General features: G+C 37.8%; 1 protein-coding gene across 6 annotated transcripts in view; it reads left to right on the forward strand.

Annotated features, from left to right (window-relative positions):
• The window catches only part of rgs3a (regulator of G protein signaling 3a), a 196,483-nt gene that overhangs the window by 12,380 nt on the left and 171,442 nt on the right, over positions 1-12,661 (forward strand). The window contains exon 1 of one of the 6 annotated variants that reach the window (XM_057819525.1): positions 6,646-7,758. The exons of 4 other annotated variants lie outside the window; for them this stretch is intronic. In XM_057819525.1, the coding sequence (XP_057675508.1) occupies positions 7,396-7,758 (363 nt within the window). In that variant the 5' untranslated portion in view covers positions 6,646-7,395. Of the gene's footprint in view, positions 1-6,645; positions 7,759-12,661 lie in introns of those variants that run through there. One more of the 6 variants, XM_057819520.1, reaches the window with a different exon arrangement.

The following is a 12,661-nucleotide window of genomic DNA, read 5'->3' on the forward strand; positions in this document are numbered from 1 at the left end:
GAGTTTGCCATTAGACCTGTAGTAGCACACATGCTTCTTTGAGTCAAATGATTTATTGGTGCTGAAACTCTAGACATCTTGTATAAAAAAAATCAATAGAAATATTAATATGAGGACGGAAAAAAATCATAAGTGTTTTAAATTTAAAATAGTGATTAATACAACAGATAAAATGACATTTGAGTTGAAATTTACTTTAACTGAATGGGCTGAATTAAGTGGATATCACTTTTAGTGGCAGCCAATGTGTTAAGTCTGTACCATCTTCATTTTCATACAGATCATTTATTTAAAATCTATCAACTTTTATTTGACGATTTGCGATCATTATCTGCAAAATTGTCTCTCCACGTGATCCTCTCCATTCACAGAAATAGCAGAGCCTTCTTGAGTATTATCATCCCTGGTTGCCGTGTCTTCCCGCATTACTTTGGTTGTCGGTTAGCATTAACTCCTTCTCTGTCACTGCGATAATGGCTGTGACACATCTATCTGTTGGCCAAGTATCGGAGTGAAGGGCAAGGCTGGCTGCCAAGCGAGAGTTTGATTATCCTCCTGAATGACGGAAATCTTTTTGATTTTGTTGTTGGTATGGATAATGCAGTGATGTTGAGGATTCCTCTGTTAACTTAGCATATTTTACAAATACAGTACATGCACATTTAAAAGAGTTTATCATTATTAGACATCCAATGACATCGAATCGTACGTTCATTCGCTGCCAACCCTCCCACTTCAAATGCATTGGACGTCTAATGCATCAATGGCCGCTAATGACTTAATAGAGTGATTTGACACTCAGAAACTCTCTTAATCCAAGTGCAAATGATCATAAAATAGCCGATATGCATTCTACCAGAAGTAGACGGTTTCATTAAAATGATCATACGTTAGCTGCAATTTTCAAATTAACTTCTACGCAGAAATATATGTATTTTGTTGTAATAAATGGATTGAACTATTAGTTTCAACACCTTTAAATTCACAACAGAAGGAGTAACAGAGCCACATAATTGAACGTCTATCATGATCAATACTACCGAAAGGCAAGTAAAAAAAATGTAACTGCCTGAAATGAAATGAATATACAAAAAAAAGGGAAATTTATTTTCTATGGCACAGTTCCACACAACGTAAGTCAATGTGATTTTTACGTGACAATAAAATCGGCAAAAACAAAAAAACTCCCCCAATGAATTAGGAAGGAGAAATTAAACTAAAGATTAAAATCTACAAAACATGGTTAAAAACAAAAAACAACTAAATAGTTGGAAACTGCACAAACCACACTGGTCGGATTTGAACAGTAAGGGCAGTTAGTAATATGCTCAAGCATAGACTTCATAATGATATTGACGGGACACGGGGCACGGGGCCGATTAATAGGGGGCCGATCTCTTTCAAAGCTGACCAAGTTGAAACACAGACGAAGAGCTTTTTCTGTTGACAATTCTTGTAAATAAATGCGTTAATCCTTGAAGTTTTTTTTTTTTTTATAGATATGGACGTAAAACAGTCTCGATTGTTAGTTAAAAGCAAAAAAGAAAAAGTGCAGTTAGCATTTATTTTACGTAAATATGTCGAATGTGCTGCTAGTCTTTAAGCCACTGTAGCGCCACCTTATCGCCACAAAGAGCTTTTTCCGTTGAAAATTCTTGTGAATAAATGCCTAAATCCCTGAATTCTTTATAGATATGGTCGTGAAACAGTCTCCATCCTTGGTTAAAAAAAAAAAAAAAAAAAAAAAAAACGTGCAGTTAGCATTTACAGTATTTTACGTAAATATTGTGAACTATAAAGCCAGTGCCGTACCTGCTAATTTCTCCCATTGATTTTTTTCAAAACGTTTCAAAATGCATGCATGGTAAGAAAAATATAATAATTACCTTCAACCCTCGAACAAATCACTCCTGAGACAATCCTTCCTGTTTGTATGTGGTACAGCTTTCATACTTTTTCAACCTAAATACAGCGGTAGATTGCTTCGTGCGTGTGTTTGAGAATAACTCCTCTTGATGTGGGCAGGCCCCCTACTTGAAGGCGTGGCGCAGTGTATGACGGATGTGACCCGTCAATATGATTATGACGCCTCTAACTCAAGTAAACAATAGTTTTTAGCCCTAATCTGATGGAATTAACCGCTTGAGCACACTTCAGATCTTCAGGTAGTTTGTTCCACTGATGAGGAGCATAATGACGGAATGCCACCTCACCCTGCTTGGTTCTTGGAACACACAACAAACCAGTTCGGGATTATCATAGGGATAAAACAAATTCAGCCAGCATTTATTTTTTTATTCCAAAGCTACACTGTATGGGGAAAAAATCCCTTTAATTGTAGTTCATTCTTATTGGTTTTCTATACACGTTTCCATTTTAAGAAACATTACTGTTTTCATTTTATGTTGAATAAGAATAATTTCCCCCCCATTACTCTAACAATCCTTCTGTCTTGGAACATGACCTTCGAAATGTTGTAACTACCGTATCAGTTTGAATGCATGTAAGAGCGGCTCTCTCCTTTGATAGTTGCTTTTTTACGTTTGGCAGTGCGCAAACCCGCCGCGCTAAAAAGCAGATTGGCCTCATCTGGCCAGCAGACAAGCATTTCAATCCTCTCCCCGAGACATGCTTTTCTTCTCGCCCTCTAATCCGTCCTTCTGCCCATTTAGAGGTGAACAGCGCCGCATGAAAGCGAGACAAAAGTGTTTTTTGTGTGCTTGACGTGGTAACCCTAGCCCTTTTAAAAAGGCAAACGTGGAAAAACTGCCATTACCTCTTGCTATGAGGGGATCTTAGAGAAAATGGAACCTCTGCAGCTTCTTTATTAGCACTTTACAGACTTGGGCAGAGCTCTCGCTTTTTTTCTGGTACTTCTCTGTCAGTGTTTCATTCCATGAGACAGCCATGGGCCATGATGGACATGGAAGACCTACCTTTACTTTTGTAGAAAAACTTAAGAGGAAAAATCAAAGAGCACATGCTTTGATATTATGGTCATTGTAAGATTTTTTTTTTTGTGAATGAGGAAGATGCCCGCTAATGTACGAATAGAAACAAGTCAAAATGTTTAATACTTATACTAAAAAAAATAAAGTTTAAAACACAATAGTTGCTTAACAATGTTTCATGAGGCGCTTCCATTAAAAATTACATTGAAGTAACTAAGGTTGTAACGGTACATGTATTCGTATTGAACCGTTTCGGTACTTGGTGGTCGGTTAAGAACGGAGGCGTACCGAACGAGTTTCTGACGTAATGTAACCCTGACTTTTCGAGGCTGTGAGTCGATCGGGTTACAGTTTCTTTGTGTAGATTATATTTACTCCGTCTTCTTTACTATAATGAGGACCAACACGGTAGGACAGTATGAAACGTCAACAGCGCGACAACGTGGCCACCGCGAGAACGCAGTGAAATGCGGGCGTTAAAGTCAATCAGCCAATGCACACCAGTTGCAGTGCGGCCGCGTGTTAGACGCGTCCCAGAAGCGGCTCAACACGATGCACGCGAAAAGAACGGCAGAGTTTATTATTTGACGCGAGAAGCGGCCCTCCTGCATTAATACTACTAGCTAGCAGACCGGGCAGACCGGAAGTGACTCGTGTAAAAATACAGTGGATCTGGTCGATTTTCAAACTAATATACAATTGTAACTTACTTTTTGAGTCCATCAGATCTCTTTAGTGGTAGATCGGGGCACAGTTGACTTGTCTTTGTTGATTTAAAGTTGTCTTCTCTGCTATAATAATAACCAACACGGCCCCGTGTTCAATACAAAGCCCTCCTACCACAACAAAACAAGTAGGAACTAATATTCACATAGGAACTAAATAAAATAATAGTTTTTAGTTTATTAAAGTTATACAACATAAAAAAACAATATAAATGAATACTACATCACATAAAATACAAACAACTAATAAAATAAATAATAGCCCATTTAAATAAAATAAATTGAAATGAGCTAAAACACCTGTAATTAAATAATAATAAGACACACATCCTGCTTACACAATTAAATTTATTAATTTCTGTGTGGCGCTTTAACTTGAGAAAATCCACCAATAAAGCTTTTGAAAACCTTTCATAAGAAAAAAAAAAGATTCATTGAGGCATTTCATTTGTAAAATACATGTTAAAATCTATGTCATTGGGATTGCTTTTCTCTTTAGCACAGGACTTCTTTTTTCTTCTTTCTTTCAGAAAGAAAGCTGACCAATACGTGGGGTCTGAAAGGCAAATTGTTGTTGGATTATCTTTAAATACCCGCTACTTTTTGAGCAGAATTCTAGCTTTGTATAGTCCAATGTTCCTATTGTTGAAAGCACAAAAGTGTGTAATAAACAACTAGCACATTTATATTTTGCATTTTGTTTTCTTACTGTACCGAAAATGAACCGAACCGTGACCTCAAAACCGAGGTACGTACCGAACCAAGATTTTTGTGTACCGTTACACCCCTAGAAGTACCCAATTAACACTTGATTCGGCACTCATTTAAATCATTAACTGCCACTGACGGTACTAGATGCCCAATCCATATTTGATTGGGAGAGGAGGGGTGAAACCCCTCTGTCATGTAAGGCACTCTGTTTAACCTATTCTTTACAGGGGTTGTCAAAAGTATCGAACAATTTATACTGAAATTGTGTTTCTAGACACGACAGTTGAGCTGGAAAATATTGATATTCTGTTTTTTGTTTTTTCACTATCATAGGTCATCGGAAATTCATTCATTCGCCCCTCCCTGTCAAAATGAATTGGATTTATAGCCCCATCATTAGCACTGAAAATTAGTAACAAATGCTGACTCAACGGCTGTTGCCATTGACAGCGCTAAAAATCCAAATAGTCACAAGAGCTTATTAACTAGGTGTCAAATTGATTTTTTTTTTTTTTTTTTTTACACAGAAGAGAAATGTTAGCGAGCACCACTTGTGGTCATGAGACTGACGCAAGTGAGTAGGCTACACACTTCCCTCAACCTCTAGCCAGACTTGTTTGTTATTTTTTCACCTTCCATATTTCCTCTGCTTTTCCTTTCAAGCCCGAAACCTCCCCCCTCCGGCCCTATTGTACGGAAATTCACAGTTATGCGAATCCCTGACAATCGCTCCTCCTCTGCCGGTTATCCAAATAGCGCTTGTATTTTTGTTTTTAATATCGCCACCCATGGGAAAGTGTTGGTAATCTTGAAATAACAGAACATTAGCTAGAACAGCAATTAGTGGTGAAGGGACCTCCAAAGAGGCCCGGCACTGATTTGTTAGTGTTCCAAAATTACGTCTTTTCACTTGGCATAAATTGAATTAGAAATATCCTGTTCTAGGTTCAAAGTGTCAGCATTATAAAATTGTAAAAAATTGTAAAAAAGTTATTAGTAGTAAAGGCTGATGTTTATGTCACATTTTAACAATGTTCATTTGCCCTTTCAGAGTCCAAATGGATAGGACGTCTAGCGGTGTCATTGGCAGCCATTGAGTTATCAAGAAAAATGCATTATCATAACTATCAAGAGTAGTGCAAAATAAAACTTACCCCATGACAACAAATTCCCAGTGAGCTTTGGTAGAGCAAAATCAAATAAATAACTGAATATTGATACTTTTGCTATCAAATATTGTATGCATAGATATGGCGGAAAACACTCAGGTGACTTAAAGTTCCACTTTGAGACCCCCAATTTGGCCAAATTTCAAAATTGTGCTTCATGTATGTGTGACACATCATTAGAAAGCTTAAAATCACAATTTTCTGGGGGAAGAAAAATTTTGAACAAGAAGGCATTTAAAAAAAAAAAAAGAAAAAAGAAAAACCTAAACCCTAATTCGAGGTGAGCGCATGAGAAAGCATAATAAAAAACACCATGATTTTAACGAGATATTATCGCGTACTTACTTTGTTTCGATCCAAAAACTCACCGAGTGTCAAGACACAGCTGCGAATGGCCACAGCCGGACTTTTTTAGGGGATTTTATGTGTGAAACACGGTAATATAACAAGGGTCGCAATGCAGAAATCGCAGACATCAAGGAGTGGTCGAGATTCTCATTTTCAAATATTTACCCTTTTAAACGTTTTTTCCTCTCCAGTTTTTCTTTGTTTGGATCGATTATTTATCATCTAAAATATCGGGGAAAATGTGACAGTAACAAAAAAATGCAATTAAGCGATAGTTATGAGGTAGATATATGTGACCTATTTACAGACACTATTTTCTTTCATTGTGACATAATTTGTTTAAAAGTTTGAAATATGCGCGTGAATAATTTTATAAAGTCTTTTTTTTTTTTTTTAACTAAATATTAGACATCAATGATTTTAAGCTAAAATGATCGACATTTCGAATAATTTACCTACTTACCTTCTATTTATGGCTGGGTTGAAACAAAAGCGGTTGCGCGATGTCTGCGAACGAGGGTCTTCAGGGTAAAACGGAAAAATTAAAAATAGTTTGGGGGCTTAATGCACCATGAAACTGCTATGGCAGCATATAGACACATTGTTCTATCAAACACAACAGTTCTTTTGGCTTAAAATGCAGCAGTTTATTTTAAAGAGGGGTGCAAGTAAAGTAAGAAATCTGAATATAAAGTCACTCACGTTATTTTTTTTATTTAAAGTGAGAATTTTGACTTTAAAGTAAGAATCCTGAGAATTTAATCAGAATTCTGACTTACATGAAAGTCAGAAATCTTGATCGTAATGAGGGATTTTTTTGCATTTTTTATGGTGAAATCATTGGCCGCCTTTGATGGCACTTCCCCCTCTCAGTCCGAATGGGACCTCTAGCGCTGTCAATAGCACTGAAAGATGAACAGCAAATGCAGACTTTAACTCATTGTCTGCCATTGACGTAGCTAAACATCCAAATAGTCACTCGGACTCACACAATAGGTATTAAATACAGTCCTGTGTTTAAAACTTTAAAAGTGAGAATCCTGCCAACTATTTTTTCCTTCACTGGCCCTAATCATCTTCCGTACATTCACACAGTCGTTACACAGACATTTATTACGACTGTGTGTGTAGTTGTCAGAGTGATCCGCACCACCTATGAGAAGCTCATAGTGTGGACTCAGGAAGCAAACGGGCCTTATCAGAGGCAGACAGTCAAACCGATGTGGGCCATGGAGGTTGGCGAGGTATGCGAGGGTCCATATGTGAGTGTGTGTATGTGTGTGTGTGTGTGTATGGGGGGTTTTGGTGCTGCTGCTGGTGGTGGTGGGAGGAACTTCCTCCTATTCTTCTGCTGTTGAAGAGTTCCCATGAGCGCCCTTGCCAGCAGCGACACTGTAGCCGGAGCACCAGTCTCGACTCGGTGTCGCCGGTGTTTCATGTGAGCGGACAATCTGGAAGAAGAAGTACCTGAAGAAGAAGAATGCAACCTCAATGATATTTTTACCACCAATTATTAAATGGAACAAAGTTCAGCACTCGCATCTACGAACTTCCCAGGAATTGGATGTTTTCCACAACAACAGAATTGACGCTGAGATGATCCACAACACGCTGAAGACCACTCAGGAGGAGGAGGAGACGCAAAGTCCTGTCCGCACACAATCGGCCGCACAGAGGCGGCTTTGGAGGTATTCGGGCTGCAAGGGGACCAGGAGGCCGGAAAGTCAGCGCCGCAGCGTGTGCGTGCTGTCGGCCGACTTGAACGGGACGGCGGGGGGGAGAGTAGGAGGAGGGGCAGTGATGCACACCATTCACGGGTTGTGTCACCTCTGCATCGGATGTAGGCTACCACAGGTGTGTGTGTATTCGTAATGAAGAGGTAAAAACAGATCCAATCAAAGCATCCAAGAAAACGTGTTCAAAGTTTTGCTCGCGAGTAATTTGCGCGGGAAAGTTTGAGAGTTGTACAATGCTAAAGTTACTTTGTGGTTAATGTAAAACCAGTTGATTTTTTTTTTAAAGCAACTCTGGTTTGTCTATCACAGCAAAATGGCAGCCATTGACTTAAGCGCTCTAGAAATCAACTTTGATTGGAACTAATGTTTTTATGATGACTCGAGGAAACTTAACTCATTGGCTCCTACTGACGGCGATAGTCGTCCATTTCATTTGAACGAGGTCGACTGGTAGTGAATGGGCAAATTTCAATGTCAAAACAATAAAAAATAAAAAATGACCAGAAATATTCCTGGTCAAAACTGAAAAGGTATTTGCAGATCATAAAGTGCAATTGCAGGACCTTTTATCTCCCACAACAGGTTTGCTAAGTCCTTTAAAAAAACAAACTAATAAAAATGTTTAACATAGCAAGAATGTATAAAAATATATATAGCTCCAAATTTAGGGTATTTTTAGGAGATTTACGGTATTTATCTTCATTCATCTTCTGTGCTGCTTATTCTCACGAGGGTCACATGGGTGCTGGAGCGTATCTCCAAATGTTCATTCGCACCTCCCAGTCCACATAAATTGGACGTCGATTGTCGTCAATGGCATTGAAACATGATAATTCAATGCTAGCCATCCCAATTCGATTTTTCATTAAAGTATAGTACATTTTGTATATAAAACATCATATTATTACAGATACCATCAAGAACAACTTTTTTTTTTCTTAGTAACTAGAGATGTCCCGATCGATCGGGATCACGTCATTTTCAAAGTATCGGAATCGGCAAAAAAACATCGGCCATGCCTTTTTTTAATATATATATATATATATATATATATATATATATATATATATATATATATATATATATATATATATATATATATATATATATATATATGTATATATATATATGTATATATATATGTATATATATATATATATATGTATATATATATATATATATTTTTTAATTAAATCGTTTCCTAATTGTATTTAACGTTACAGACATAATATGTTACATTTATCCAGAGTCTTTAGTTTAGGCTTAAGGTAGGGTTATCAAATTTATCCCAATAACGGCAGTAATTAATTTTTTTTATAAATGTACCACGTTAAAATATTTAACGCAATTAATGCATGCGCTGCACGACCCACTCACGCATTGTCGCGCTCCATCTGTAATGGCGCCGTTTTACCTATATAGAGAGCTAAAAGGCAGTGTAAAATGAGTATAGTGAATTTTGGCAGCCTTTGGAGCCTTATTTTAATTGGCTAAAGCAGACATGTCCAAAGTCCGGCCCGGGGGCCAAATGCGGCCCGCGGTCAAATTTCTTCCGGCCCCCAGCCTCTGTCATAAAATCAATAACTTTTGGCCCGCACACAGACTTAATAAATTGGTCAGCAGTACTGATACCAGCATATGATTTAGCTTACACACTAAATGCTGCTCTTCGTTTACCCACTAAAAGACAGCAGCACTCTAAACAACATTACTCCATTTGACCCTTTACTTGCAATTTTCTAAAATGGCGACAATCAACAAAAAAAGTTTACTGCGATGGCAGACGCTTCAAGGATAGGCGGAAATTGGACTATTTCTTCACTAAAATATGTAACAACTGTGTTTGCCTCATTTGCAGTCGTTGTTTTTAAAGAGTTCTATGTGAGGCGATATTACCAAACAAGACACGCTGACATGTATGACAAACGCAGCGAGAAGTCGAAGCAACTTGAAGGTAGTTTAATTTCAGAGCAGCAGTATTTCGCTAGAGCCCGAGCGTCAAAAGAGAACTCCACAAAGTCTAGTTGCGAGATTGTTAAAATTATTACCGGTAATTAAAAAAATAATAAAGCAAATGTGACACACAGAATGGCTTGCTAAAATTTGCTTAAGTATATTGTTCTACGTAAAGGACGTCAGCCAAGGTCGGCCCCCCCACATTTTTACCACACCGAATCTGGCCCCCTTTGCAAAAAGTTTGGACATCCCTGGGCTAAAGCCTTACAATCCCTCTCCCTACGATTAGAAATATCATGGGAAGCAATGTGGGGAAGCAAGGTAGCAATTGATCTCTTTCTTAACACCTTAGGTTATTTCCCAACACAGAGAAGATATATCAATTGGTAGCACTACACACAGTCATGGTTCCACTTCCCATCATGCATTTGGGCATGGCCTTCAGTATCATTTACTGAAAGCTCAACAAATACACTAGATGGCAATATTTATTCACAATATACAAAGTCAAAAGTCTTTCTATCCGTGGATCCCTCTCACAGAAAGAATGTTAATAATGTAAATGCCATCTTGAGGATTTATTGTCATAATAAACAAATACAGTACTTATATACTGTATGTTGAATGTATATATTCGTCCGAGTTTTATTCATTTTTTTCTTAATGCATTGCCAAAATGTATATGATCGGGAAAAATTATTGGGAATGATTGGAATTGAATCGGGAGCAAAAAAAAGCAATCGGATCGGGAAATATCGGGATCGGCAGATACTCAAACTAAAATGATCGGGATTGGATCGGGAGCAAAAAAACATGATCGGAACAACCCTATTAGTAACCCTTGTCTTGGACTCCCAGAGATATTTCAGATGATCCTAATGTTGTGCCATTGCAGATTTATTTCATAATTAGTGGCTTTGAAAATGATTACATCTGGCATAATAATTGCCTCTATAATGCCTCTTTCTTTGCCCAAAAAACCTCACATGACAAAAATACAGAATGACATTCGTGTTACGTGTGGCCTGTATGTGTGCGTGAGTAGTTCAAGTCACTGAACATACTGACCCAGATAACATTGCCCTATCAAGAGGAAGAGGAAAATGACTAGTTGACTGAGACGTGTGTTTTTGTGTGCTATGACATGCAACCTATAACATTCGCTAACTTGCAATCGATACACACATTCAACTGTCAGGATTAAGACAAGCGGTGTATCGCAATTGGCAACTTCTCTTTTCCAGGCGGTCGGCTCTATGAGAGGCGGCGCACTGAGGCGTGAACGCTAAAAAAGAGCTCACGCGTGAACACGTACTTGTGTGCACATGGGCCTGTCTTTCTTGTGTGCAAGATGAGTTAAAGCCATGAGTTGGGTCCATTCATTTCCTCTTTTTCCATTTCGTTGAAATATTAATCTCAATGTGCTCATGCATTTTAAATGAACAACCGGGGAACTTTATTGTCGACTTGAGTATGTTTTTATTTCATTAGAAAACAATACAAAAAAACGTGTAATCCAAATGGGTGAAATGGCAAATTAACTCATTGTTTGCTATTGACGTCTAATTAATCTAAACTGAAACGACTGACATTGAATGCTCATGTTTCACTGCCATTAGCGGCACAGGTATCCAATTCATTTAAACTGGGAGGACTGGCAGAGACTGCTCATGTTTTACATTCATTCATTTGGCCCTCCCAGTCAAGATTGGACACCTAACACCTTCAATGTCAGCCAATGAGTTAATTTCATTCACTGCCAAGCCTCCCACTTAAAATGGATTAGACATTTACTAGAGACAAACTACGTGATACAAAGCTGTGCTTTATATCATTTTACTCTTCAAAATGTCCCGCTTCTTTCGGTCAGGTAGGATTTATCCGTCACTGCTCCATCGCGATGATATGGCCCATTACTCACCCTTCTCCTTGTCATATTTTTCTCATATATTATTGCAATCCTATCTGACATTTCAGGGTCATTGCAAGCTTCAGGCTCCCTTAATAGTTGAAACGTACCACCAAATTTTGAGAACAGAGCGGCAGATTTTTTTATTTTGTTTGGAACTATTTAATTTGAACACTGATGGGGAAAATAGGATGGATAAATAAATGGGATTAATAGATAGGATTGTGTAAAAATGAGGTGCTTCATTGTGGCCAATGGTTTGGTATTAGACGTGGACAAACCCGTTTTATTTTGGGTCGGATTTGTTCGATACTGCAAAAAGCGAACTTCTGTTTTTGCCAAAGAATTTGAAAGGATCTCTGTGAGTTTCCTTCCCTTTTTCCACCGGAGGGTAAATCTGTCACACCACCTTCTGTCAGTTTAAACAACACATCGTGGACTAGAAAGGAAGCCGCCTGAAGCCTTATAGCTCAGCATGCAATCAGCAGATAAATCACAATTAAAAAAAGACAGCAGGATGAAAATGGTTATTTTGCAGTTTTTAAGCATGACAACAGAGTGTTCGAGCGAAAAAATATGCGAACATTCGGAATAATTTTACAGTATGATTTTTTTTTTCAATTATGTGCCTATTACGACAACCTAGCTCTTTCTATTGGTTAACTCTGAACCTACAGGCAACAATAACTGGTTAATATCATTAATCAACCCTGAGACAAAAAAGGCTTTAAAAAAACCCGCATTCTGATGAATTTATCTGTGAATACTGGAGGAGTAACAATTTTGATTGAACAATTAATGTAGTTAACTCTTTCACTGTCATTGATGATGATAAATGCCCAATTGGATAGCGTCCAATTATCCTTCTGGTGTGAGGTGAAGTTTAAATAAGTTTAAAGTGGGAGGGTTCATTCTCTCCCAACCCTCCCACTTCAAATGGATTGGATGTTTATTAGTGACAAACTAATTTAATGGTGACAAACTGAAAACCGCAAACAATTAAACTAAAAAAAAGTTGTAAACTGCGGAAAATTTGAAAGGATTGCATGTTCATGTTTCAGTGTCAATGGCCATTTATGTTCTGTAACTGTCTTTTAAACTCAGGAAAGTGATATTTTCTGGTCATTTTTAAAATTGTTTCATATATACATTTGAT

This window comes from Corythoichthys intestinalis, chromosome 17 (assembly GCF_030265065.1).
Source record: "Corythoichthys intestinalis isolate RoL2023-P3 chromosome 17, ASM3026506v1, whole genome shotgun sequence".
Taxonomy (NCBI): Eukaryota; Metazoa; Chordata; class Actinopteri; order Syngnathiformes; family Syngnathidae; genus Corythoichthys; species Corythoichthys intestinalis.